At 39.9% G+C, this 27907-nt stretch overlaps 2 protein-coding genes across 3 annotated transcripts; one reads left to right on the top strand and one right to left on the bottom strand.

Annotated features, from left to right (window-relative positions):
- Positions 1–509: 509 nt before the first annotated feature.
- On the bottom strand, positions 510–10476 carry gtf2e2 (general transcription factor IIE, polypeptide 2, beta). Of its 2 annotated transcripts, none has more exons than XM_041036779.1 (8): positions 10267–10476; positions 9333–9493; positions 3679–3761; positions 2912–3019; positions 2182–2364; positions 1944–2037; positions 1101–1216; positions 510–935 (listed from the first exon to the last, which is right to left on the bottom strand). In XM_041036779.1, the coding sequence occupies exons 2-8, from the start codon at positions 9490–9492 to the stop codon at positions 816–818; spliced, it is 864 nt and encodes a 287-aa protein (XP_040892713.1). In that variant the 5' UTR covers position 9493; positions 10267–10476; the 3' UTR covers positions 510–815. The 2 variants fall into 2 exon arrangements, with proteins under 2 accessions (XP_040892713.1, XP_040892712.1); XM_041036778.1 differs by having other exon boundaries at positions 9333–9497.
- On the top strand, positions 4808–8500 carry smim18 (small integral membrane protein 18). The gene is made up of 2 exons (XM_041036782.1): positions 4808–5021; positions 7377–8500. Exon 2 carries the CDS (start codon positions 7385–7387, stop codon positions 7706–7708), a length of 324 nt encoding a protein of 107 aa, XP_040892716.1. The 5' UTR covers positions 4808–5021; positions 7377–7384; the 3' UTR covers positions 7709–8500.
- Positions 10477–27907: the final 17431 nt, after the last annotated feature.

The following is a 27907-nucleotide window of genomic DNA, read 5'->3' on the forward strand; positions in this document are numbered from 1 at the left end:
ACCAACATTGACTCTCAATTCAAACTTTATATACAGCAACTGAATGTTTCATGTTAGCAAATTAAAATGGCAATTAACTGGTCTACAGAGCTGTTGCCATTGCAGTGCACGTAAATCAAGTGACAACGCAGTATCCTTTAACAGTGTACTTTATTAAAATAAGTTCAAAAAAATTCTAGTATTTTTAAACCACTATGGCATGATGCTGCAAAGTAAAAGAACTTAAATATTTTGAAATTTTCACAGGAAGTACTGTCCAAGATGTTTCATGCTGGATGAGAGATGTAACTGTGATGCACTGCACAAACACCAACCTGTCTTCTGCAATTCCTAATAAAAGGCTGGAAGGTTGCCCTCTCAAATAAAACCTTCCACACACACACACACCTCTATGCGATATACTAAATCAAATGAAGAAAAAAGTATTTACACTCTTCAAATCATTTACATTTTAACAGTAAGGTTGTTGTGCCCCCCTTTAAGGATGATGGTCTTAGTAAGAGCATTCATTGTCCTTAATAGTCGCAATACTCTTTTTTTTTTTTCCCTCCAGTGCCATTCAGTTATCACTGATCAATAAACAAACTGAAAAGGATTCCACAACACAGGTGCCATTCACTCCATGTAATACAAGACCACTGATCACTGAGAGGAGTGCAAAAAATAAAGGAAAAGAAGCTATTTTGTTTGATATAACAGACACCCATGAAAAGTCTTTGTATTGTAGTGTGGCCAGAGTCTCCATCTGCAGCCATTTATGATTTACAGATTCTACATTGCTCCTCCAAGGGCATGTAGCAGTGACGGAAGGGTCTTCACTTCTTTACAGGAACGCCATCCGAATAATCCTCCAGTACTCCTGCCAAATGGTTGTTGTGGGTCTTGAAGTGTCTCTTCCTCTGCCCACCTTGCTTCTTCCTCTTTTGAACTGGTAACTGCAGGAAGCACAGAAACGCAATCAGCACTGATTATGATGCTTGATTAACTGAGTACAAATGTCAGTATTCAGTGTTTCTCTTGAGATAAATCAGGACAAGGTTATTAAAACCTGATAAGGTAAAATGAAAATCAAGCAGAATGATGGAGATGGAGACACCGACCACTTTCTTTGGCCCCGTTTCTTGCATAGAGGAGATGCCTTGTTTTTTCAGGTACTCCTCAATCTTCTCTTCATCTATGGAATCGACTGGAACGCTCCTCCACAGTTTCTGAAATTCTGCAATTTAGACAGGAGGTTTTTGAGACAAACACAATGATCAAAGACCTAGACATATAATTATTTCAGGATTTTGATGAAGCACAGGAAATAACTCAAACCAAAGTAAGTGCAGGTCTGAATGGACAAAATTAAATGTGCTTGGTAAATGACAGTGATACACGTCTATTATGAATATTGAAGTGTTGTGATACGCCCTCATTTTCTTTTTTAAATGCCTTTAAAGGTCCTATGGAATTTTTTTTGTGTGCAGGTGCTTAATGAATACAGCATGAGAACTGAGTGTGTAGACTTTGCTTGATGGAAATCAGTCTGACCCTCTTGTTATTTTAGTTGCACCTGTCAGGGTGCCAAAGCTTACACCTTTATCATTTTTATTGGTTTGAGTGTAAAGCTAGTTTTGATTGTTTATCTATGTCGATTTTTGTTTATTAACTACATCAAAAAAGTAGAAAAAAGGTCTATTTTGTCTAACCAGCAGTTAAAACAGATACTTCCTTTACAAGAAAAAGACGTGCTTCCATGATGTTGGAAAAAGGCCAATCTCAGCTCAAATCTTCTGTTGGAAGCTCAAGAGCCAAAGTTGTATTTACATTTGATGACTTCAACTGAAGTCATCAAATAGACAGAAAGACATCCAAGACAGAGACTGACACGCAGAGAAAGACTGACACAGATTAAGAGTGAGCCGCATCACAATTGACAGACAAAGCTGACTAATTCTCACCTTCATCTACCACAAACTGGCAGTGTTTGTCATTGTAGAAAAGGATCTTTTTCTTGTCTGGTCTTGTCACAAAGATGATCTGATCTCCCAAAGCCTGTGAACGATCACGACAGTTCGTTTCTCTGCTAATATGTCCTTAATGTTTCGTTACCACAGTGTTCACTCAACATACAGGGGCGTGAGACAAGGTCAGATATTTGCGTATACATATATATAAATTGTAGTTGTTATGTGTTACCTTAATGGCCTTGGCTGAGTTGGGCAACCCCTCCTCCACATCGTCCAGCAGAACTCCTCCCAGACCCAGCTGGTCGTGTTTGTCCAGCAGCCTCAGTAAGGCTTTCTTGTCCTTCAGGTTGTACTTGGGCTTGAAGCCATATGTCCCATCACGTACCTCAATTTTTGGGTTGTTGACCAAGGCCTGATATCGGCAGGGAGATGGACCAGCAGTACATTTCAAGTTTAAAGTTTCTAATTAAGTGGTAGACAAGCTAGAAGATGTGCAGGGGTATTCATTTCTTTTTCATACCCATTAAAAATAAACAAAATAAGTTAGAAACTTGCATCTTATATTTACATAGCACATATCTTTAAAATATTAGGACATAATAATTGCTGATTTATTTGGCTGATTTTCAGCCACAGCAGCTCCAATTTCCTCTTCAGGTCATGTAGTTGCTATTAACACAAGTATCTTCAACAAGGTGTTGAATGTGGTGTGATGTGTTTTATCAGTATGATCGCTCAGTTGCTACTCAGTAGCTTCGTTCTTTTGCAACATACAGGATGTTGTTATAAAAGAATTGCCTGTGGCTAACATCAGCCTACAGACGACTGTGAGGGAAATTAAGTATTATTTGTGGGTTTCATGTGTAAAATAGGTCAGTATAATGGTGTAGGACAAGGGTAAGTGTACTCCTGATAATAAATTAAATAATGTAAGATACTAAAAGAAACGAAAAACACACCTCAGTCATGAGCCACTGTTTCTGTTTCATGCTGATGTCAAGAAGTTTGGTCTCATCCAGGATCTCATCTAAGGTCAAGAAGTGTGTGTCACCATTCTGATGCCTTGTCTGAGAGTCAAGGACAGAGAAGCACATGGACTTACATAAAGGAAACACACACACACAGAGTCAACAACAGTGTAAAATCTTCCTTAGCACTTTAGCAATTCTTAATCCTACACCTCCGACAGAGCTTTTGCCCAGTGTCGACCGTGATTTTGTGCCTCTCATCCAACTGTCGGGGTATTTAACACAGTTTTAAACTATTCAACAGATGGCACAAAAAGGCACACATTCAAAGAAAATCTGTCAAGTTGAGTGTGAGTTCTGCAGCGAGGGATGAGTCAGGCAGCTAGTGTGACAGGGCTTGGCTGCCTCTCTGCAGAGCCACAGCATGATAAACAAGCTGTTTACATACCAAAAGAAAGACCGGGGACCAAATGTTACGCAGCGGACACAACTGACTCACTCAGTTGACACAATAGACAACAAGTCAAGCTCTTAAAGAGCTTTGATGGAGATGACGGCATGCTTGAAATCTAGCAATTAATTGGAAGCTGTTGTGAGAGCTTAAAGGGGCTTGGAGGGGAACAATGTCCATGAGAACGAAATGTCTAAAACAGAGCTTGTTCGGGGAGGCAGGAACTTCAAAGATGAATACAATCACCACTAAATTACAAAACAAAGGTCCTTTTTTTGTAAAAGACAAATTGTCCACAGAGGCTTACCTTCATGTAATTAACTATCTTGGCCAGGCAGCCAAATTTGTACCCAGAGCTTGCCTTGATGTTAAAGGTGCCATTACTAGACTCTGTGGAAAAAAGAAAAGAAAAAAACAAAGAAAGAACAGTTTAAATGTTATATTATTCATCATGAAGGACCCACACCAGGGGACTATATGGACAGACAGAAGCCAAAGGTTTTTGTGAAAAACCCTTTGTTGAACAACTGTTTAAAAATTAATTGGACATGATCAAATAACCAACCATCATTTTTTATGCAGCCACTTATCTTTATTTTTTATAAATATAAGTGACCATATATTTCATTCATTCCCAACAAAGATGTAGTTCTTTAAAATGGATCACAAATGCATACTTAAATTTAAAAAATGTATTTCCTGAAACAGCAGTGCACTGCTGTTATAAGCAAACTTTACAGAAATGGGCGGAAACTGTGTACTTGTTGGGGACTATTTCCAGCTGCGATACATTTACTGATACAGTAAATGTTCAGTGCATCTGCAGGAAGATGTATGTGGGATTTTTTCAAAACAAGCTAGTGTCCATGTTTATGCCTTCATGGTAATGAAGGAACATATCACCCAGAGCAACAATGTGGACCATTGATGTGTTTGTGGACAACAATTGAGCTCTATTGTACAGAGGAATAAGCTGTACCAGGCGTCGGCTACAGCCAAAACTTGTTAGGTAGATAAATTTATTGTTGGGTTTGGTCTTTTCATGGGATCTGTTGGCAGTGATAAAAATAAAAAATATTACCTGCTTTTTCCTGTAACGTAACAAAATTAATCTAAAAATACTGCAGGGGCAATATATGAGAGTAATCAGATAAGAGTGGTTTGAGGTCCAGGCAGCTCGTCCTATTCTCTGCTGGGAGTCCAATAATGCTGCTCCCCCCAGGGAGACTATCTGAGGTCTGGACTCAGCACTCGCCAATCAAAGCTGAAAACAGACACTGATTCATGAATGATTCATGGTGTAGGCGGGAGCTTCTGTTGCTGTGAGCTGCACTGTGGGCAAGACGCCGAAAATTGTGACAGGCCGGTTAACGAACGGTGCAGAGGCAGGGCTAAAAGAAAAGAGCCAATGATGAAGAGAAGCCCGTGCCGTTCAGCTGAGACATGAAGAGCTGCAAGGAGTGGCGGAGGGAGAGAGAGCGAGTGCGCGAGCGACGGCTGGAAGTGCATGAGAGTGCTAAGGAGGAAAACAGGTCGAGGAGTGAACGCGGAGGAGGGAGAGAGTGGAAGACAGAGCGATAGGTGGAGCACCAAACAGAGGAGAGTGCATCTGTTGCCTTGCATCTTCTAAAGACTGAGCCAGACACACAGGTGAGTCTGCATATTTTTCAGAGTAGCATCCTCAGAATAACATGTACATGCTTTACATCAACAGATCACAACTATCCACAATATACATTTAAGCTGCAGGGTGTTATTGCTTACAATGTGCAGCTATGACTATGAAGGTTTTTTGTGTGAGTAATCCAGCATTTATTGGGTAAATCATACATCTTTAATGCAGCAGATCTATTTGCGTAGCTAATTCCTTCTGCATTAGAAAAATGTAAAATTGCAAATCACCGCATCTAACAACTATGTATGGAAAATGGAATTTACACTGTAACAACTACTACGCTAAGATCATTACATGGCAATTTTAACATTTAGGCTAAGAATGAGCAAACACGCATTGGATTAAATTAACATGGATCTGTCTTGTCTGCACTTGTGCCACTTGAATACCAAGCATCAGAAACTCTGTGTGTGTTTCTATGTCTGTGGGTGTACTCATGTGCATCATGTCGGTCTGTGTTTGTGGAAATGCATGACTCGGTGCAAACTGCAGCTCTCAAGACAAATCAGTGAGGGACTGACAGCTTTGAGGAGCCAACCAGGGGCACTACAAGTGTATAAGTGTGTTTGGTGTTTGTGTATTTAGTGAGAGACAACCACTGTCTACCCAGGGGGCAACATCCAGTCCTAAAACACCTTTAAGATCTTGGCTGGGGTGGGGCTCTGTAGGGATCACACCAGCCACAGTGGAAGCAGGAAAGGTGAATTTTGCCAATTTTCAACTTTAACAGAGGCCAACTTAAGTTGTTGTGAGCCAACTTCATGACAAACTGATTTATTTCAAAACATAAATGTATTATACTGTTTCAGGGCACAATCTAACCTTAAAATCTGAAAGAACCACAACAGGTTCACTGGGGATACAACCCCACAAAGACTGACTGGCATGGTCACATGCAATTTTCAGGGCAACAGCTGTTAGTCATGTTTTGGAACAAATGCTAACCTTAACTCTGTCAAGCAGATTAAAACAAATAGCCACACACAGACTTCCAATTTATAGCTGACATTCCCATGTTATTAAGAAAATATCGTGCAGTATTGTGCTGAATATGGGCAACAGTGCAAGACTATAACTTGGGCACTTTGGTCTTGGGTTGAAAATGTGTGATCTGGAGACAACTGAAGCCACAACAACAACAACAGGTTCTATCACATTACAGTTTCAGGTAATGGGAAACCAAATTACAATCACACAAGGAGAATTTCACCTGTTTAAGATCTAAGGAAGAAATGCCTGCAAGAAAATTACAGGATTAGTCTACTGTAAAAAGAAGCATTTATTCGCCTCCTTCTCAACTCCTTTCAGTGGTTGACTCAAGTAATCTGGGTCAGCTGCCTTGGTCTCAGTAGGTGATATAAAATGTCTGTGATTGTGTGTGTGTGTGTGTGCGCATACAAGTGTGTCTTAAAAGCATGTATGCACACACGTGTGTGCGAGTGTGTGTGTGTGGGCTGAGATACTGGCACTGTTCCCTGAGGATTTAAAATGGTAGGCGTTGGCTGAAAATGTGAAAGCATAGCTGAAGGAAGGCAAACGGCCTGACAATATGCACACTGCACATCTTTTAACTTCATTACTTTATTGCAATTGCTTAGCTGTGTTTTGCGTTTTTGTTAAGTGTTGTGACCCAAGAGTTGCAAACCAAGCACAGATGCCACATTTCAGTGTACACTCAACCTTTTCTACCAGGCTTCTAAGTCTATTTTGGTTCTGAGCAGATGGCCTGAGTAGCATTTGTGCGTTTTAGCAATTTAACCTATTGCTCTAATAACACACTGGCTTCTCATTTAAGCAACAAACATTTCTGTAATGACAGATACAGGCCAGATGTTTATTTTGTCTACATACTGACACTGCAAATTTTTACAGCACGATACCCTCCATGACTGATAACGATGTAGTGCTCCCATAATCACATTACAGCAAATTACCTAAGAGAAACCATGGTGGTTTGAAAAGAGGAAATGGCTTCCCCATTCTGGCTGTGGTCTTTAGTGAGACTCTGTCCTTCTCAAACAGCACATTAGCAGTGCAAACAGACATTGTTTTGTTTTTAATATTTATTGTTTTTAGGGGCAAATGCTTCTAAAATTCTGGCACTACACATCCTGGTACAGCGGGTTTAATATTATCTTACATTCAGAAGTGAGACAACTCTAAATATTATGGCCTAAAGAGGAATTCTTTAATCATTCTCTCACCATGGAAACAAGTATTTCACAACCATCAGTCTCTAATTTGCTGTCGCTGCCTTGCAGTGAAACCCAGAACCACAGGCACAGGCATTAACAATCTGTCTTTCTCTTTCTGTTCTTGTTGCTTCCAAGGAGAAATCATGGCCAACATCACTGCCACTATACACCCAAGTAATCTTCCATGGCACCCAGGGGCGGTCCCGCTCCCCCTTGTCTCCTTGCAGGTCCAGGAAGTCTACCCCTTCCACGACGGCTGGAATGTGGCATGCTTCGTCATCCTTCTGCTTTTCATCCTCACTGTCCTGTCCCTGGCTGCCTTGGCTGTGCTATATGAGCTACTGGACTGTGGGTGCTGTGCCAAAGGGAAGACACATCACCAGCTACAGGAGGAGGGGCCGGGAAGCTGCAGCAAGCTTATGACCAGCATTTGCAAAGAGCCAGAGTCCCACACTGAGGTGGTATAGAGGCAGCAATGATGAAGAAAAAGGAATAGCGGGAATTTGGGTGTCATGGCTGAGCTGGGCAATAACACGGCACCGACTCCGATGCCCTGAGAAATGAACTTCTAAAACTGCGTAATAGTAGTTCAATTCTTCACAGTTAGGTGGATGCAGAGGGGAGAGACAAAATGAGGTAAAAGAACAAAGTCAAAAAGGAAGGAGGCAATTTTTCACCAATTTTGGAGTGAGTCTAATCAGATTTGCATTTCAGTTACGGGGCAATATTCACACATCTACATTCACTACCACTTTGCACAGAGGGCAATCATCAGGAGGTAGAGGGAGCACCTGAGTAGAAATAGTCTCAACTGTATGGCCGGAAAAAACACAAATTTGCAACACCTGACAATGGAGGCTGTGGCACAGTGGGTTACACTTTCCTTTTTTCTTTTATGGAGTACTAAGTTGCATGGTCAAAACATGTTAACATAAAAAAAGAGCACTAATTGAAGCCCATATCAGCGAGTTTAAGTTTTCTTATTCAGCAACATCTGCCCTGTAAGTACTGCTCAAACTTATACCCTGTTGGATACAAATGACCTTCTATGAGACACGGTAAAATGTTGTACAGAGACAGAAAATGCTGTTCAAATCTAAAAACTTCAAACTATCCTCGTTTCCTAAAAAGGCAACAAAGACACTGATCGAGCTTAGCTGGACATCGTTGTTACTTAAACTGATTAAAGCCTGTGTTTCTCTGTTCTTCAGTATATTGTGCGCCAGTTCTGTCAACATGTTAAGAGTGGCAACATTATTTGATGATAAATGACACTTGGTTGCTGCACAGTGATGTACTTTATCATGTCATTTTGAGCACAATGTATAATTTCATATGCCTTACCACAAAATGCCTAATAAATTGTCACTGAATTATGTACCCGTCTTTTTTTCTCTGTTAAAAGAAGTAGCTGGCTCTTGGTAATTATACTGAGAGATCTGATTATGAGAATGCAAACTTACATAAAACGCCAAGCGACAAGAGGCCACTGCTCAACATCCAATTCTGTATTACTCCATTTACATAACAGACTGCCAAAATTACATGACAAGCAACTCCTTTTTGGTTGTGGATCATGTAATATCATTTTTAATTTCAAGCTGTTGTCTGATCAACTGAAGGAGAGTGCAGTGGAGGACTTCTGCAGAATTCAGTCTGTAACAAGATCTAGTGAGTTACTGCTCCTTGTAAAACAATTATTTTGAAATACGTACCCTGTATATAGAAGCAAACCTTACTAGTTTGGAGGGGCTACTCCAATCATGAACATAATATGACACAGAGCAAAATCTGTAATCTTTAACAGGGTCTCATGTTTGTTTTGAAGAGTTTAGTGAATGGCATTGCCTCTGCCAGCATAATGACATAATAATCTAGTATCAGCTCTACATATGTTGACTGATGAAACTCTATTGATAGTGAAAGTGCAGTGGTGATAGGTACCAGAATCAGTGTTTCAAAGATACATGATATGTCAGCAGTACCGTGGCTTCCATCCAAAATAACTTACTTGCGACACCAGGAAGAAGCTATTTACTGTAAAAATCTAACATGTTATAATCCAGGTTTAAAACTGTCCACTTCACTTACCAGCGCTATGTTTGGACCCTGAAGAGCTCTCCTTTTCAACTTTGGGCTTCTTCTTCTTGTGCGAGCCAGAGTCTGAGGACGCCTGTCGCTTCTCTACAGCTGGAGTGGACAGAGCTCTTTTCTTGAACAGCTCCCTCTCTCTCAGTAGAGCTGGGTCCATCCTGGCTGACAGGGATCAAAATAAATCAAAAACAGCAACAATTTGATTTCAGTCTCAACAAAAAGCAATTCAGCAGAGCTTCCTTTAGAGTGAGATGTATCTTTCATATATGTACCTCGTCACACCCATGTTCCTCTCAAGTACAATGCACCCAGGAGAGCGCACAAAACAGACTCATTATTTCCACACAGACCCAGAGACCGACATGTACTTCCATGCTGGGGTCACAGTACCTGGCCCTCAGGTTTCTCTGTGTCAGCCTCTGATCATTTCATTTATTTAGGAATATGCACCATCTGAGTAAATTACTAGATTAGTAGATTACTACTAATCTAGTAAGTAATCTACTTACTTACTAGAAGTAGATTACTAGTAATCTAGCCCTGTAGATTACTACAGGGCTCCTCTACAATACATAAACCCACTGACAATCAATGAACCTAGGCCTTTCAGAGATCCAGGCCCCCAAAATGTAACAGCTAAGTTAGCTAACATCAACAGCAGCCAGTTCATTTAGCAGCCGGGTTGCAAATACCTAGTTAGTCGGCATGGTTCTAAGTTAGCCTGGCGTTATTGATTTATTTTGATGATATAAACCCCACCAAAACAGCCACTAGTATCGTTAACTTACTTTATCAAACGTCACTTACTATTCTGGTTATCTGGATACCAACATAATTAAGCAAACAAAACGACACGACACAGTCTGTCACTTGTTAGTTAACGTTAGCATTAGCTTTCCGATTTATCCAGCGCTATCTCAGTGAACCTTACCTGACACTTAGTTCCTGTTCTCAGAGAAAGTGACGGGGTTGTCCAGGAGGACTATCTAATTTCCGAGGATATAGACCAGAAGGAAAATGCTTCCTTCGAGAAATAACCTCTTTACTTGGTCCCTTCAAAAACAATATTAGTTAACGCTAGCTGACTAACTTCATACACAAAACATCTCATTTTCCTTCTCACGCTGAGCTTCCGCTTCTTGTTCGATTTGTCGGAAATCGACAGTTAATCCTTGGAAAACGTCATCACGTTTGACAATTCACAATTCAAAAGAAGAAGAAAAAGACAAAGAAAAATCACGTTATATTATACACGTATAATATGATTTAAAACAGGAATCACTTAAAAATAATTAGGAATCACTGAAAACTGATTATCAAAAATAAACACGAGAACACATATGGGATATATTATACCCGTTCCATGTGATGATAGTGTTTCGAACGACTGAAGAAACATGTTGAAAAAGAGGAGGCAGATTTTTAGGGAAGTCAGTACAGTCTCATGTTTTGATTTTCTGGTTGTCTGAGGAACATTGTCAACACACACTTTAAAAAAGAAACTAGTTAAATATATATATTTTTTTAAAAATCACGTAAATTGCAGCCAAACCTGAGCAGAAATTCATTGCAAAGATATCTCATTAAGAATATTAACATTTACTCTTGCAAGATCTTACTCTTACACATCAATACATATTGTTGTAGTGAGTACTTATTGGATGCATTTTCACAGCATTACTGCAGTGTATAGTTCTTTAATCACTGTACCTCTGATTACACCTCTTGTCCAGAAATTTGACAATGTCAATGAAATCCTGACAAATGCAGGATATATTCGGGCAGCAAATACAAGGGCACCACTTAGCTGTTCCTTTGAGGTACTACCTCACACACAGAGACATCATTTTCCCATCCTGCAGGTTGCATTAAAATTATACATTGGACTTCTGAAATTCTACTTGTGCTGGCAGGTATTTTAAAATGATTTTGGTCTGGAAAAGTGGTGGATGATGTGCTGATTTTTTCATGTGTCTACCACCAGTGCACTGTTTTCATGCTACCTAATCAGTGATGTTATATGTTAAATGTTGTTTCAGCTGCTAAAAAGCAATTAAACAGAAACAAAACAGACAAAACAAAAACACATTGTTGAGGCAAAGACATACAACATTTTAAGAGTATGGGTACTTCGACACCTGAGCACAATAAAGTATAAATGTGACTTTTTTTGTTTGTGTGGAAAATTACTGATTGCACTAATGAAAACATTGGGATCCATTAGAACTAATGGTGAAAACATTTTCTAGGGACTACAGGAGTTAAGATGCAAGGCCCTTACAACGCTTCAAGTTGCCTCCTTTGAAAGAAAAACCCATTTCCTAAGGGGACTGACCATTATTATGTACATAGTGCAACCTTGGCCATGACAAGCTATAATCTCTCTTGCACATTCATCAATAAATATCAATAAATCATTACTCACTTCATCCAGAGGCATGCTTTATGGGAGTCTGGAATTGGTCCAAGTTTAAAAAGGGCCATAACCATGTACTACACATACTGTGCTGAAACTGAGCACATGAGTTCATCCAACTGAAGCTGGACTTTGCTGACTGAGGAGGGAAGGCAACTCCACCACTGGGTAATCAAGTGAGAGAAGAGGTGAGATAAGGCTGCTGTATAATCAGGTCACTAAGGCAAATAGAGAGCTAAGCACCCGACAGCAGCAGAGTGTGGAACATAAGCCACAGAGTAGAGTTGGAGCGCGGTGTTCAGTTCAAACCGTAGAAGGAGGATCGAGGGCATTTTGCCCAAATTAGTTCTCAATTCCTGCACATGCATAGGCTTTCAGAAATATATTAACTGGCACAGAATTTAACATAAAGGATGAGCCCGTGACCGAAGGGCACCATGGGAAAGCAGCTTTCCCCCTTTGTCCCCACAAGTATGACTGGTTGCAGCGTCATGGGCGACTTCAAGACAGAATTGAAGGAGGCTCACAGGCAGAGACCTTTTTCCACAATTCCAACGGAGGTGTCATTCTTAAGTTGCCTGAATTTTTCAAGGATGCTTGGGAAGGAATGATTATGGGGACTGCTCCCACGTTCAACATGCTGCGCTCTTCCTTTAGCAATTATGTGAGATAACTTTTAATCTCTTTCTTATAAAAATATGATTACATAGGTTGAGATGCTGCATGCATTTTAGTCTTGTGTATTTTTCATCTTTACATTATTTATTCTTCCAGGCCCAGCGCCAACTGGGACAGAAAACATATGACAAAGTGGCTATGTTTATGTGTCATGATGCCAAAAGATTTTACCAAGGTTATGTAAACAAGTACTCTAATGGAATTAGTGGGCTAAAGTCACCTCAACTTTCTTCCAAATAATGCACATTTCATTCATATTATAAATACAGGCCTATAATTGCTGCACAGTTTTGTTTTCCTGATAATCCTGCTCTCAGGATCACACTTACTCTGCCAGTCACTGTGGCTGAAGCAGAGAGGAGCTTTTCAAAGCTAAAGTTGATCAACTTGTACCTGAGGTCAACCATGTGTCAGGAACGGCTCACTGGCCTTGCTGTCATCAGTATCAATCACTCAATAGGGGAGCAGATTTCATATGATGACATTATTGAAATTGCATCAAGGAAGGCCAGAAAGGTCAGGTTTTAGTTTTAGTTTGTTAGTTTTTGTTAATAGTGTTATAATTAGATTTCCTTTAGTGTGTTTTCAGTTGTGTGATGAAGGCTTTGGGTGCAACATCCCTCTGATTACTTTTTTTGGATTTAGTTTTTGATGTGTTGGATTCTCTCTTTGAAAAGCCCTGCCGGATGTTTTTTCCCCCCTTTTTTTTTCTTTGTTTCTGTGAATGACACAACACACTGTGTTATATAAAGTGTATTATAAGATACTCCACTGGGAAATTTAAAGAATTTGGAACAGGACCTTATGTACATGTTTTGTGTACATTTGACATTTTTGGTACAAACTCATTATATCTAATATCCTCCATCTGTTCCTCTCCTCCACACCACCGAATCTCAGTGTGATCTCTGGTGTGTTTGTTCATGTGTGTGGATGAGTGAGTGGACATAAGTCTTTGGCTGGGTTTATTATTCCAGAAATTATCCTTAGTCCATGACAAGCAATATTGCCAAAAACTCTTTATGTGCAGGTACAGAACAGCATAGAACATAAAAGCAGGCATCAGCTCATCCAACTTTCAGATGTTCATGCGGATCATAGAACAAATTAGCATCTCCAAAACTCCTAATTAATGATTCAGCAGGCCAGTCAAAGAAGTGAGCCCACATGAATGATTAAATATGTGCTAACCTAATTTAGGGCCTAATCCATAATGAATGAATTACACTGTTTAGTCATAGCAGAGAGAGAATGGAGGAGAGAGGGAAAAGACGTGGACATCAGAGCATAGTTAGACGATGAAGTGACGAACATCAATTATTCTGCTTTGGAAAACTCGAACGCACCACTTCAGCTGCAGTCACTTACAGGCCACAACAATCAAGTCATGGTATAACTACTGGAATGGAGACAGGATTAGATCCATTTTAAGAGTCACCGTGTTCTCTTTATTAATCTGTAGAGGTTTATTTTTTGTTGTTTTTCACAGCAGCAAATCGTGAGAGATGGTCATTTATTAGCAGGTGTGTATGCAATTAGAAAACGATCGATGAGGAGGTGTTCATGTGTGTATGAACACTACTGTGGTAACAAAATGAGAAAGTTAAAACTGTGTAATCTACAGGTGAGGAGTGATATCAAAGAGAAGAGACAAGTGAAGTCCTGGAGCTGAAGATCCCCTGTGCAAATCCCTGTGGAGGAGAAAATCTCAAAATGACAGCATTCAATTACAAAAGTATGAGAAAGTTTGTGTGTGTGTGTCTGTGTGTCTGTGTGTGTATACCTGTCAGCACTTCTGGGCTTCACTGACAGTTCGATGTCACAGCTTCTGAATCAAAAGTAGCCTACCTCATGTACACACAAAGAAGCCCACAGACACACACACACAGACACACACAGACACACACACACACACACACAGTTTCTCTTTTTTCCTTTCTCTGTCTGGTTCTCACATTAGTCTGTGCTGTATTCTCAGGTGTCAGGGTCGAACTGCTGTTGGACTATCTAAAAGGCAAAGAAAGAAAAGGCATATACTGCACACTGGAACTCAGTGTACTACTGTACATAATGTGTGGGTGTATGTAATCTCTAGCCCATGAGTGTTTGAGAGTATGTCATGGATATAGACTGTTGTTTTGCAGCCTTTACTTTGAAAGCAAAGGCCATGAGCAAACAAACTACAAGCGAGGATTATGACATATTTATTTATTTGTTAGTTTATTTAGTAGGGACAGTGCAGAAAAAAATATATTACACAGGAAAGAAGGAAAGAAATGCAACACATGTACAGTATATCGATTATCTACTTTAGTGGTTCTCAAACTGCGGGTGGGTCCCCCAGGCGAGCCATAGATCCACCTCGGGGGGGGGAACTTAGATCCTTTTAAATTAGTTGCTAGTTGCTTCCCCTGTTACTGTTAATGATAAAAATTGCGGGGTAGGGGAGCATGAACTTTTTTTCGGCTCCTGGGTGTGTGTGTGTGTGTGTTGGGGGGGGGGGGTCATGTCAGAAAAACCACTGACAGCCACTGGTCTAGCTGAATCTAATCTGCAGCCCTCCTTCCTGGCCAGGCTTGCCGTTGAACAGGTACGAGCAAGTCATTGCCACAATACAAATAAAACCTGGCCAGTATCTGTAAAATAAACTACATGGCCAAAAGTATATGACCACCCAAACAAAATTTGTGGACATACAAACATTACACCTATGTGTGATAGCTGAACAACTCACTCCAACACCATGAGCATGAATATGCTGCTATAACAGGTTCCACTCCTCTGGTTGTCCACAAGATTTTTAGTACCTCGCTCGCTCCCATTCAGCCAGAAATGCATTAGTGAGGTCGGTCTCTGATGGTGGTAGATTAGGCCTGGCCTGCACTCGTTGTTCCGCTTCATCTCAAAGGTGATGGATGGGGATGCGGTCAGCACTCTATGACTGCCAGTCAACTTCTTCCCTTCCAAACTCTGAAAATCGCTTCTGTATGCACCTAGCTGTGCGCACAGGGGCATTGTCATGTTGAAACAAGAAGGAGCCTTCTCCAGACTGATGCCACAAAAATGGAAAAGCACTCTTGTCTAAAATATCATGGTGTGCTGGAGTATTAAGATTTCCCTTAACTGGACCTAAAGCTTAAACCACAGAAAAACAGCCCCCAGACCAAAAGTACACAAAGAAATGATGTGCACATCAATAAAACTGTAATTTCAGTATATCTCGAATTGGTATCAAAGTAAGCTCAAGGTGCGTTTCATTAATTAGTAATTATTAAGAGATTATTTTATGTTTATGTTGTGTTAGCAAACATTGTACCGTTTTATAAAGGTGAAAGTGCCAAATACTGTTTTACTGTAATGAGGTGATTTTGTGAGAAGGAGTGATTCTGGAGCTGAACTTTGTAATTACAGTAACCACGAGGTGGCAGTAGAACAGCATTAGTTTCTACTGCAGCCCAGTGAGTGACTCATCGAACTGGCGGAGCTGCAGCCTCTCAGACAGACAGAGGAGATAAAAACAGCCAAACCTGCTGTATTGACCCCAGTCTCTGGGCTGTAGCTCCTCTTCTAACCCCTCCAAATGAAAAGCACACCTTGGCTACAGAGGCATCAAGATTTACTTGTTAAATATAAATATAGGAGATCTTGGGACAAAGCATCTCTAATAGAGGAGACGTAAAGGTCTGACATGCTGTCATACACTAAACCAGGCCAGCGTCTGTGGCTTTGTTCAGACACTTTTTAGCATGCCCTTTCTTGAAACCTTGCATCAAAGAGACCAGTGGTCTGATTTTGAATGACTGGAGAAAAGTGTGCTGGTCAAGCCAGACAATCCTCGGCCAAATCTGACAATTTAAAAGAAGGAAACGATGCCTCTTAAGGATTTTGAACAAGCTCACATGCTGTGAGGTGGCTGGTGAGGCATCGTTATGTAAGACAACACAGATACTCAAGGATGGGGCAGAGTTTTGTTGCCGAGGCAGTTTTTCAACTATTCTGTACTTTGTAGCAGAAATCATGTCCCAGAATTGAGTTTTATAGGTTTGTGAATGTGAGATGACGAACAGATATTAATGCATTATTCTGCTGTTTATGTAACTGGGGGGTGAATGTACAGCAAGGGTTAAAGGCTCTCATCCCCTTTTCCAGTGTTTGCAGCTGAAACATACACATACATCTATATAGTATATTTTTGAGGTCATTGACTGACTATATTAATTCCCTTAGCTTCATTTCCTAATGTCCGCCTTCATCAGTAAATGCCACATAACTCAGTGAATGTGTGTCTTTCCCTATCCATATGTGTGCAAACACATCTGTGTGTCCTAGCAGCAGATGCACATATGTGTTAGTGTGCTGTGCGGTTGTGTGGGTGGCACCCGAGTGCTTTAGGACAGCCAGGTGAAACGAGTGTGTGCTGTCCAAACCCTGCAGGGGCAGGCTAATCCTGGTTCCTGATGTTAATCTGAGTATTGAGCTTCTGTATGGGGGGGCCATGCTGACACCTGATGGTGTGGAGGTCAAAGCTGTGTGTGTATGTGTGTGTGTGAATGATGTTCCTCTTGCCCTTTCCAAATGTCACAGAAGGGCCAACTCCTGAGGAGCAGGCCCATAATGTGGGCCCACATATCATGTGTGGATGTGTTTGTGTTTTCGCATGTGTGATGGTAATCTCCACTATTAAGCCCTTCAAACGCATCATTTCTACTGATGTTTGTGTGTGTGTGTGTGCGTGCAGACAAGAAAGTGTGCGCACGTTTGTGTGCACAGTCTGTTTGCGTGTAACTCTCTCTTCTGCATCCCATTCTCTATTCTCTTACTGCATCTTTAATAACTGCCGTCCACAGCACAGTGCGGTTCCCAAACAAAGTCTTCAAAACAACATCTGCTTACCACAAATTTTCAAAATGGATTTTCATATATTTTTCCCAAGTGGTTTATAGTTAAGACTTGATTTGTATTCATAAACAGATCTCCTAAAGTTAGAAATAAGAAAGTCAGAGAACTGTTCTGTAAGGCTGTCAAGTGTCACTTTGAGGCCCACTTATTCTGCTATGTCACACTCACAACACTTTTCAATGATTTGTGGGAGAACTGGTGCCGCTATAAAATAATCAGTTCACACATGTACAAAAACACTGTCAAATTCAACATGAACAATTTACAAGCTTTATGAATCCCCATTTATGTTTCCACTCAAATTTATTCCTTACCCATGTGACTAATGTGGGTGAAAACAAAAACGAATGCTCCATGGTGCTGGATTCAGGCTAGCATTGTCCGCCTACAGTCTGTCACCAGTCTGTCCTATTCTATTCCTCATGGCATAAAAAACAAAAACAAAAAAAGAAAAAAAAAGAAAAAAAAAAAAAACAATTAGCAGAGCCACAGTGCATGCCTGAGAATTATTTTTTTTACCATCATCGCTAAATAGAAACAGAAAACGTATGTGTCAAGCATTGCTTTATGATGCTAATGTTTGTTTTTCATGGGGACATCATTTCAGCGGCACATCATTTTTGCCAGCTGGGAGTGTGTTAAACACAATGAACAACTGCAAACATGTGATGAATTCCTTCTCTGCTCTTTCACTGTTTGTGCCTCAGATTTGGTTTCTTCTCTTGCTTTTTTTGGTCGGTTTCTACATTTGAGAGAGAGAGGGCGAGAGAGAAAGAGCAAGAGTTGTTGGTGTTACCAACACTGATTAGGCTGTGTGTGATATTATATGTTGCAGGTATGATACAAGACTGATTTTCCCTTTAGCCACCACAAGTATCATTTTCTCTAATTATTAGCCCAAATAATAGAATGATTTGAATTGCACAGCAGATCAAACTGCACACCTTATATTTAGAAGCACCTCAGGTGTAAGCTTTAATTTGCAAAAACATTACGAAAAGCAATTCAACGCGTCTTTGTTTCATTTGTAAATCCTGATACAAAGGTGCATATTTACAGCTTTTAGAGTCAAACTCTGCTGGGGACTGGGAGTGGTGGTGGTGTACTGATGGTAGGGGGTCGCACACATAAAGCCAAAGTGCAGTTTATAAAACAGTTTCTATGACAATCATCACACAACGGGTTGTCTTACTCATGGGCAGAACCCATAATGATGCTGTCTGAATCCTTACAAACTAAAAAATACTGTCATTATTAGCGCAGAAAAACTGCCACCACAGTGCATTTGCAAAGTTTACCAAGGGCAGAAAATGCCTTTACAGTTTTGTTGTTACACCATCAAAGAAACAGATCAGGCACTAATGGTTTATATATATGTTAAAAAACAAAACAACTTACAGCCACAAGAAATATATGTTTCACTTGTACTCTTCCAAGATGCAGAACGGTTAAGGGATAGGGATGTTGATATTCTACATTTTTCCTATTGTAAAATAATCCTGTGAAAAGCGCAAAACCAACAATGAACTGATCCTATTATTAAGCATTGCCTGTCTAGCAACAGCCCAATACACTACATTCTACTGCTGTGTGTGTATTCCTCTTTTTTACAGCAGACATTAAGAAACAAGTCTGTGTGGCCCACTGTTGTCCGGAACTATTAATCTATTAACATTTATTTACTAGTAAACTATACTATACTATACTATACTATAATATCTATCTCACATACACTGACCTGTCTGCAAATACTCTACAAATACTAGCTGATCAAATGTGCAGTAATCTGCAGGTGCAAATAGTCTCTGAGAAACTGACTATGTAGTCACTAATGTTTGAATTACTCTTGCTAAAAACTACAGTGTTTGGCTGTTTTACCACATTACTGAGCTGCTGACATTTAATGAAGCTGTATATTTGCGACATAAAGTTTTAAAGATTTCCACCTTCAGCACTGGAATGAAACGGCCTGGTGCTGTGTGCCACAGACGTGGTAGTGAAGTTGGAAAGTACTGAGAGACAAACTAACACACTGACTGGTTTTGTTCTTTTCATGGAATCTGTTGATGATAAAAATACATATATACAAAGAGAGAGAGTCTACCCTTATGCTTTGATTGACTCACCAGAATTAGGTATTTAACAAGGTAAGAAGGACTGAGTCATCCATGGCATATTGCTGCTTTATTCTTTGAATTTCTACATTAGGACTACTACTAATCACCTGTTCATAAAATGACTAAAATTGCACAGTTTCACTAAACCCACCAATTTCCACTCTATTTCTATTCTGGGCCAACTCACTATCATGTTTTTTTTTTTTTTGTGAATTCCTCTTATGTTCTAGGGTGACTCTCCTACTCGACCAACTGGACTCTGTGGTAGCAGATGTCGTGGGAACAGTAAGGGTCACTCGTGTGTGTGTGTGTGTGTGGTTGTGTATGTACTTGCATGTTTATACATGTATATCTGCCTGTGTGTGTTTGTGTGCTTAATTTATTCAGGAATTCCCCTGATATCAGCTGGCACACATTACTTTCCCAGCCTCTCTCATAATCCTCTTCCCTTTTCATAAGTGTTTCCCAGACCAAAATGGAAAACCAATTGAATAATGAAGTACAATCTGATACAATACTTCACATATTTTGCCTCTTATCATCCTCACTAATGAGGCAAACAGGGTAGTTTAATAGGCTGTTTAGACTGGACATTATGGATAATTTAAAAGCCATCGCTTTAGAAACTGTAAAAGAGACATGTTTTACCCAGTATCTCTCTACTTTCTATTTTTACTGTACCATTAACACAGTGTGTGTACAGCACACATCCACAAAATTCATCAAGCCCGTATTCTAATTTGAAATAAACAGTCATCCGCCTGAGGAATTTCAGCGCACTACTAGCCCTTTACTAACCCAATAACACAACACATTTTTTTGCATTCTCATTCTTGTGCATTTGTGCAGTTGTGCTGTTATGTATATTTTATGTAAATTTTAAATAAATACATTTATGGATATTTTAAAGTTCTATCAGTACAAAACTGTAATCCTTCACTGGCATCCTCTTTGTTATTTCTGTGTTTTGTTACACACAAATTTCCATCATGAAAAGGACATATTATTTATGTCTATCAGTTGCAGATTACAATAGCTTTTTGTCAAATAACAAGTGATAGAGTCATGATCCACTGCACATCTGGAATATACAACGAGAAGATTGAATTGTACTCAACCCTTCACAATAGAGGCCTGACCTTCCTTCATAAGGGATATTTTCAGCTGTGTGTCTCAGAAGAACTAAAAGTCTTGAGAGACACAAACACACACACACACATAGACATGTTTCTCTCCAATATTCACTCTCTTTTAGCTGTTTCCACCAACAACTGAGAAAGGATTGCTGCAATATGTTCACCCGCTAGCCAATAGCTTTGTCTGTCTCTTATTTGGTGCAGGGCAGATAGTGTACAGTGATATTGTCATTTTCTTTTTTTAATTTTATGTTGTTGAAGACAGGTACCTGCTGCTGGAAAGGCTGATAAAAGGGGAGTTTTGAGTTTATGAGCTGGAAACCTTAACAAATAGTCAAAATAAGCCAAAAAGCTTCAGTGTCAGTATAAAATTTCATGACGATCCATCAAGTAGTTGTTGAGATAATTCAGTATGGACTGAAGTGGTGGACTAACCAACTGGCTGACAGACCAAAGTTGCCATCCCTGGAGCTACGCCAACAGCATTACCAAAAATATTGATTGAGTGCAGCTTTAAGTCATTAATATGCTGTAAAGATATTAATTTTTGACATGGGTAGAATGATGACTAAAACCCACAATATTTAGATCACCAGATGAATGGTAATAGGAAGCTTGCACATGATTTTGCATAATGAAGAAGACAGTCATCTAAAGTTAGTGTTCCGGCCTTGGAAGCTGAATGTGGAGGATCAAGCTCTCTTCCATTTTGGGTGAGATTTAATAGCCATTATGAGGAGATGATTGCCTCTGTCCAGCATTGCTCCCTCCTCCCACACTCCCCTTCATCCCTCTTTATTGAAGCTGCCACATCACGTCGAGCACATGCAGCCGCAGATCCTTCAGAAAACGCTGCAATAACTACCTATTCACTACTGTGTAGATTTGCTGTGTATAAGTGTGTATATATGTGTGTGTAAGCCTGTGAACCAAGAGCCACACGCACACACTCTAGTGTGAAAACAGATTAACACAGGGATGTGTGTGTGTGTGTGTGTGTGAGAGAGAGAGAGAGAAAGAGAGAGAGTGAGGGAGAGAAGCAAACAGACAGAAAATAAAGCTGAGAAAAAGTTGTATGAAAAATTCCTGTTCCTGTGAATCTCTTCACTCGTGTGTATGCGTGTGTGCATTTACATAATACATGTAAACATGGTTAACCTCACATTTATGATTTTCATCTGTGACTGACAGTGTACGGACAATGTTATTAAATGTTTTAAGCTTACAGGCTTGTCAGGATCACCATACAGCTTGGTGTCACATACTAGATGCTTATTAAAGCAAATGATGATACTGGCCACATTCTTTGTGTCTCTCACTCTCTCCTCATCCTCTCACGGGTCCCTCCTTTTTCCTGTTGCAAAGTTAGCCCCACAAATGCTACTCTGTCTCTCCGTCTCGCTTTCTCCATCTCCATCTCTCCCTGCCTGAGCCTGGGTGTGTGGTGTAGGCAGCACTGATATCGCAGATGTGGGTATTATTAGTCTCTCCGGAGAGCTCCACCTGTAAACAAGTCATGCCACTGTCAGAGAAGGAGGTGAAACCAACTGTGAGACATGGGCAGCGGGGGATGCAGTGGGAATAGCACACTAACGAGAAAATAACCATAGGGAAGACACTGCGATAAATATTAAGGGGACTCTTCTCCCAAAATTAGCATTTTTGTATAAATTACTCAAAGCTGAAGTCACTATCCTGATGCTAAGTCACTGGTTATTACTGTGCAGGACATGAGAATAATGCTGATTGGTTTATCTTTCAATGTTCTAGTGAAAAAAAAAACTGAAGTACTAAGTGTAAATGAGTAGAATGAAGTGTTTCTACTGATGAGTTGACATTGTTTTAATGTCTCAGTCTCTGTGAAGTTCAAACCCTATCTTCTGGCATTTCAAATTCTTCATAAAATCTTTAGTGTAATTTGTAGGGTTTAAAATATGGACACAGTTAATCCTCTGTTCACCATGATCTCAAACCTGAAGATAACACTGCACTTTAAGTCTCCCTATTTAGCATATATCAGCTTTAAAGATTAAATAAATGGTTCAGGAAAACACCATAATAAGCAGCTATAAGAACAGTTTTCAGTAAGTTTTCAGTGCTTATTTGCTATTAATGTGCAGCCGTTAAAATTTGCTTATGAAAACACATTTTGTATTATTGTATACTACATGTCATTCATTATCTGTTTATATCTGGAGGAGCTATTGTTGCTGACAAACACTTATATCTCCTGACAACTGCATTACAGTGTAGCATTTATTAAATGTTTATGTGCTTCTTATAATTGTTAAATGGGAGACTGAAATGTTGGCAGTTCAAAGAATAGAAACAATGGTGACATATTTTAAGTGTGGTATAAGGCTTGAAAAAATGATTAGACGTCCTTTATTTGTTAGCATGTAACATTAAATTCACATCTTTAAATTAAATATAGGCGTCTTTAAAATAAAGAGCGGCATCTTTGAATTTTAAGTGTGGACGAAACAGAAACTTTAAAGCATGAGACAAATTGTTGTTGAGTCGTTGGGTATTATGTAAATATATTATCAAGCGGAAGTCCAAAACATTAGAAACCATCTAAAATTCATGAATCTGTTTATGATTTAAAGACAGAATAACAAAGTGCAAATAATTGGCATAATTGTAATGATAGTTTGAAACCATTAAATTTTACTAATTGTTTTTAATTGCATACTTTAAATACACATTTAATTAATCACTTAATAACTTGTTTCACTGTATCAATGAATTAATCAATTATAACTAAGCACTGACAGAGTCTATAATTATTTCCGTGGCACACTTAAGCCTCTATATAAATTGCCCCCAAGGGACATAAAAGATACATTGAATTGTACTTAATGGAATCAACTTCGGCTATCTGAAGCAGTGTTGTCTGCATGGTCAGCTTTAACACAGGTCTCTAACTGAGTCAGTGTCACAGCATGTGGCAGCTGTTATCAGAGACAAAGGTGATACTGAACAGGAGTTTCCATTTTTCTGGTCACTGAGAGAACAGAGCACACATTAAACACTGGTTCAAAGTGTGTGTGTGTGTGTGTGTGTGTGTGTGTGTGTGTGTGATAGTTCATGCATATATAAATATATAATTTCAGATAATATTCAGCACTTCATGTCTTCTCGTGCAGCTTCAGATGAGGACCCCCTGGAATCATTCTTACTTTCACAGATTAGCAAACTTCTTTTGTCAGATTTTCATTCTAAAATTCTATAAAAGAGCATCTGGACAGTATATGGCTTCCACTGTATTTTAATGTTCCAGGCATATAAACAGAGTCTGGCATAAAGCACCTACTTATTATTATTTCCTAATGTAAAGTTAGAAAAAAATAAAAACCAAGAATGAAAGCAACAAAAGAAAAATAAAGTTACTGTTATTAATGACTGCTTGAATGAAAACTAAACCCGGTAAGCCAATAACATAACCATGTGGGTGACCCTAATGTAGCTGGGATTTTAATTTTTCAAATGTATAACACTTTTTCTTTGACTGCGTGCAATGCTGAAGCAATTTCTGGACCCAGCTGAGCTGAACACAGCGTCTGTGCTTCAGACATGTCATATTCACAACTTCTGCCACCCAACCTCCACTCGCTCTCTCCTTTTAACTCCTGCTTTTTAATCACTTTCACTTTTGCTATCTTCACGCATCTCTTAACGCAACCATCTCTCTCACTCTCTTGCACACACACACACACACACACACACACACACACACACACACACACACACACACACACACACACACACCGGCACACGCTTTCTCTCTCACTATCTCATTTCCTCACACACCCAGCAATCTTTTCAAAATCACTTCCTTGATTCACATCTTTGCCCTCCCCATTTATGAGCACTTTATTGAGAAGCAGAGAGGTGGCAGAAAAACAGACATAATTGCCTAGGGTGGTAAGTTATTGGAAAATGGATGAATTGCTTTCTTCAGGGAAGAGCTGTGAGAGTGTCAGGGATAAAGAAGCCTCCTTAATAATACTGAAGGTCAGGTGCGGGGATGTTGAGGGGTGATTTCTTTATGCTGCAGCAGTATGGGGGATGAATAAACACACATAGCATTTTTCGCTCTCCCTTTCTGCATATGCAGTTTATCAGTGTATGTTTTTGAGGGCATGTGTGTTTGTGTGTGTGGGGCACATGGGTTTAGGTGTGTGCAGTGGCGGGGGATTGGGACCGCTGATGTTGTTATTCTTTGCCAGCTGGGCTTGGTTGAGTAAAGTTAAGGCTCCTTTTGATTGGGTCCTTCAAGTTCATCTCCATGGTTACAATCATACACCCACAAGGTGGTTCAGTTTTGTTAAGTGAGAATAGATGTAGAAAACAAAAGAATATTGCTGAGAGAAGCAGTCAGTCACAGTCAGTCTAAAAAAGAGTATTAGTCTATTGAGTTTTTGTAATGTCTGTGTGTGCGTGGTGTGTATTTGTGTCACTTTGTGACATTTTCATTGTCTCATTTCCAACTATTTCAAACCTAGTTTTAAAGTTTGGGAAAATACATCACATACTCAGTGTGTGAAAAATAACTCTTTTAAAGTGCTGCATCTTTCTCCAGGAGAGTCAGGATGTGTAAAAGGTTTCAGGTATTAGGGTGGTTTTAATGAAGCATCTCTCTCTGCAGTTATCGCCACAATAACATTTTGGTGGCATCTGCAGCTGCAAATGAAAACTTTTTCTTTTCTTTTTTCTTTGCTCCACTTCCAGTGAATCCTCCCCTGTTGCTTCATGACAAACTGGTAACAGCGTTGAGGGCTGTCTATCTTACATGTAGCTTATTATTATTATTTTTTTTTTTATTAAGTGTTTTCTGTTGCAATAAAACAGTCACACTCTCAGTGATTAAGAGACAGGCGTCTTTGCCAAGTTGTCAGTATTGTCTATAAAATCACTTGGGACCTTCTGTAAGTGCCATACTTCATGATGCATTAAGAGGTTGCCAACCAACACAAGTAGCTAACAGCTGAAGCAATAGACACTATTAAACTCAAAGTATTCTCTGAACCAAATCCAATTTGATGTGATCAAAATGGCAGGATTGCTGCATTTGGTTTTTATCTGGCTGTTATCTGTACTGAGTCATGATGAATTTAAAACACGAAAAGTTTTTGTATATTTTAGTTTTTAATGACATCTTCAAACATCTGTCTCATTAAACACCTCAGCTGACACAGTGGTTACCAATCTCGCTTTCTTAGGTTTGAGTCTGCGTCATTTCAGTGAAGAGTTTACACGTTCTCTGCATGTTTGCACCAGATGCTCTGGTCACCTTTAACAGCCAACATCCAACAGGTGCGCAACAGACACCAGTCCTTCTGAGAGTCTGAATAGTTGTAAGCAGTTATGGAAGATAAATGCATCTGCTGTTTCTAATTAAGACTGTCATCTGCAGTTTAAAAAAAATAAAATGAAAAGGCCCGCGTGGTGATCTTTTAAACCCAACACTCAAGAAAATGCAATATTCGGTAACACGATGTGTATATAAGTGAAATCAGTTACTCATTTAATACGCTCTATTTCTATTTATAGTTCTCTCATCTCCTTCTCTTAGCCTACACTCTATCAAATTAGTCAACGCTGACAGATGGACTCCCGATCAAAATAGATGTAAAGGCAACTCTCCGCACATCCAGCACATCCAGCAGACAGTCAGCACATTGCTGCCATTCTGTGGGTGGACACATGTGACCAATCAGTAAGAAGTGCCGGGGACTTTGGGAGTTAGAGCTGCCGGAAGTGTTTCAATGCCAAATGATGGAGTCTTGAAAAAGTCTCAAAATTGTATTAAGATTATTTTAGCTGTTAGTCACTGTGGAGCAATAATAAGTGACTAAAAATGTAATTCCTTTATTTTCACATTTCTCTGTTTTATTTCATACCCGTCTCCTGTCATTGGTATCTTGTTCAGAATTTGAGAGGCGGAGTAGACATGGGCAGCATTTCCTCCACCGCACAACCTGACACGAGGCATCATTTCTCTCTCTGTTACTGCAGCTCTACCTGTCAAAAATTGATCTCAGCCTGATCAGCAGGCTTGGAGGAATTCTCACTGTTATCCATAGCAGGACCACACTCTTTGCCGTCAGTCTGACGTGGAAACGTCTTCCGATAACAGATTGCTTTTTAGGCTTCATTCAGCAGATGGAGGATTCTCAAACCCACTGGCACTTTTGCATTTATATTGATAGTGACAAAAGAACGATAACAGGAAATGAAAGGAGAGGGAGGAGAGATTCTGACCACGATCGACATCTCGAACCCAAAGACCACCAAGCCACCTGGATTCAGCTTCTGTACAAGCTCAAAAAACGACAATATACAATATCTTTTTCCTGACAGTGAGGACAATGAGCCAAGTCAAATCAATTTTCCTAGAGAGATACTAATACAGGTTTTAATTTAATGGAAGTAACTACAGCAACTGGAAATAAAACAGCAATACCTTACACTGCGGTGTTATTAAGAAGAAAAAGTGGTGCAATTATATTAATGTCCAGCACCAGTTAGAGGTGTTGCCATACATTCCTATCCAACTGACGTAACAACAGTAATGACTTCAGCTTCAGGCAAGTGGGGATGGTATGTTAGGAATATAATAACACGATAATGTGAGGTAGAGAAGTGTGCAAGCATGTGTGTGTGTGTGAAGGAGAAGGATGGAGTGTCAGAGGACAGGATCTGGATGGATTGAAGCCTATCACAATTACAAGCCTTGGAGACAGCCCCCGAAACCACGAGCGCCAGGCAGCTCTAATGTGGTTCTGAGAGTTTGGCTTTTTTATCTGTAGGCAAGCGACGCCTCGTACCTTCTCTGCTTGATCCCCTGAGGACGCCACACCTGACATCATTCACACAGAGAGAAACACAGCGGCACCTCAGTTTACATCCATCTACACATATACAGACATTCAAATGCCTTTACGTGCCCACACACACACACACGCACAAACACACACACACACACACACACACACACACACATTTCCCAACAAACGCTATAAGAGTTTCTCAGTGGGAAACTGGGACAAACTGTTCTGGCAGGGGAAAACGTCTGTGCTCAGAGAGCAAATCTAACTGTTTGGCAGCCAACGGAGCGAACAGGCAGGCTAGCATGTTCGCTGGAGTGGCTACACACACACGTACGTATTATAAAGTAGCAGGCCACGGTAGCAGATGTAAAATGGATGACATCTGGCTGTAGCAAGGTTTTCACTCTATGTTCATGTTTTGTCCTATTATCCTTAGAAATAGAGGGTGAGGTGGCTAAATTTGGCATGAGTTCTCCAGATCCAGAGGTAA

This window comes from Toxotes jaculatrix, chromosome 4 (genome assembly GCF_017976425.1).
Source record: "Toxotes jaculatrix isolate fToxJac2 chromosome 4, fToxJac2.pri, whole genome shotgun sequence".
NCBI lineage: Eukaryota > Metazoa > Chordata > Actinopteri > Toxotidae > Toxotes > Toxotes jaculatrix.

Coding starts and splice junctions, on each gene's coding strand:
- smim18 (XM_041036782.1), top strand. CDS start 7,385: ATGGCCAACATCACTGCCACTATACACCCAAGTAATCTTCCATGGCAC.
- gtf2e2 (XM_041036779.1), bottom strand. CDS start 9,492: ATGGACCCAGCTCTACTGAGAGAGAGGGAGCTGTTCAAGAAAAGAGCT. Junction 3,020..3,678: donor AGATAGTTAATTACATGAAG/GTAAGCCTCTGT, acceptor CTTGACTCTCAG/ACAAGGCATCAGAATGGTGA. Junction 2,365..2,911: donor AACAGTGGCTCATGACTGAG/GTGTGTTTTTCG, acceptor TGCCGATATCAG/GCCTTGGTCAACAACCCAAA.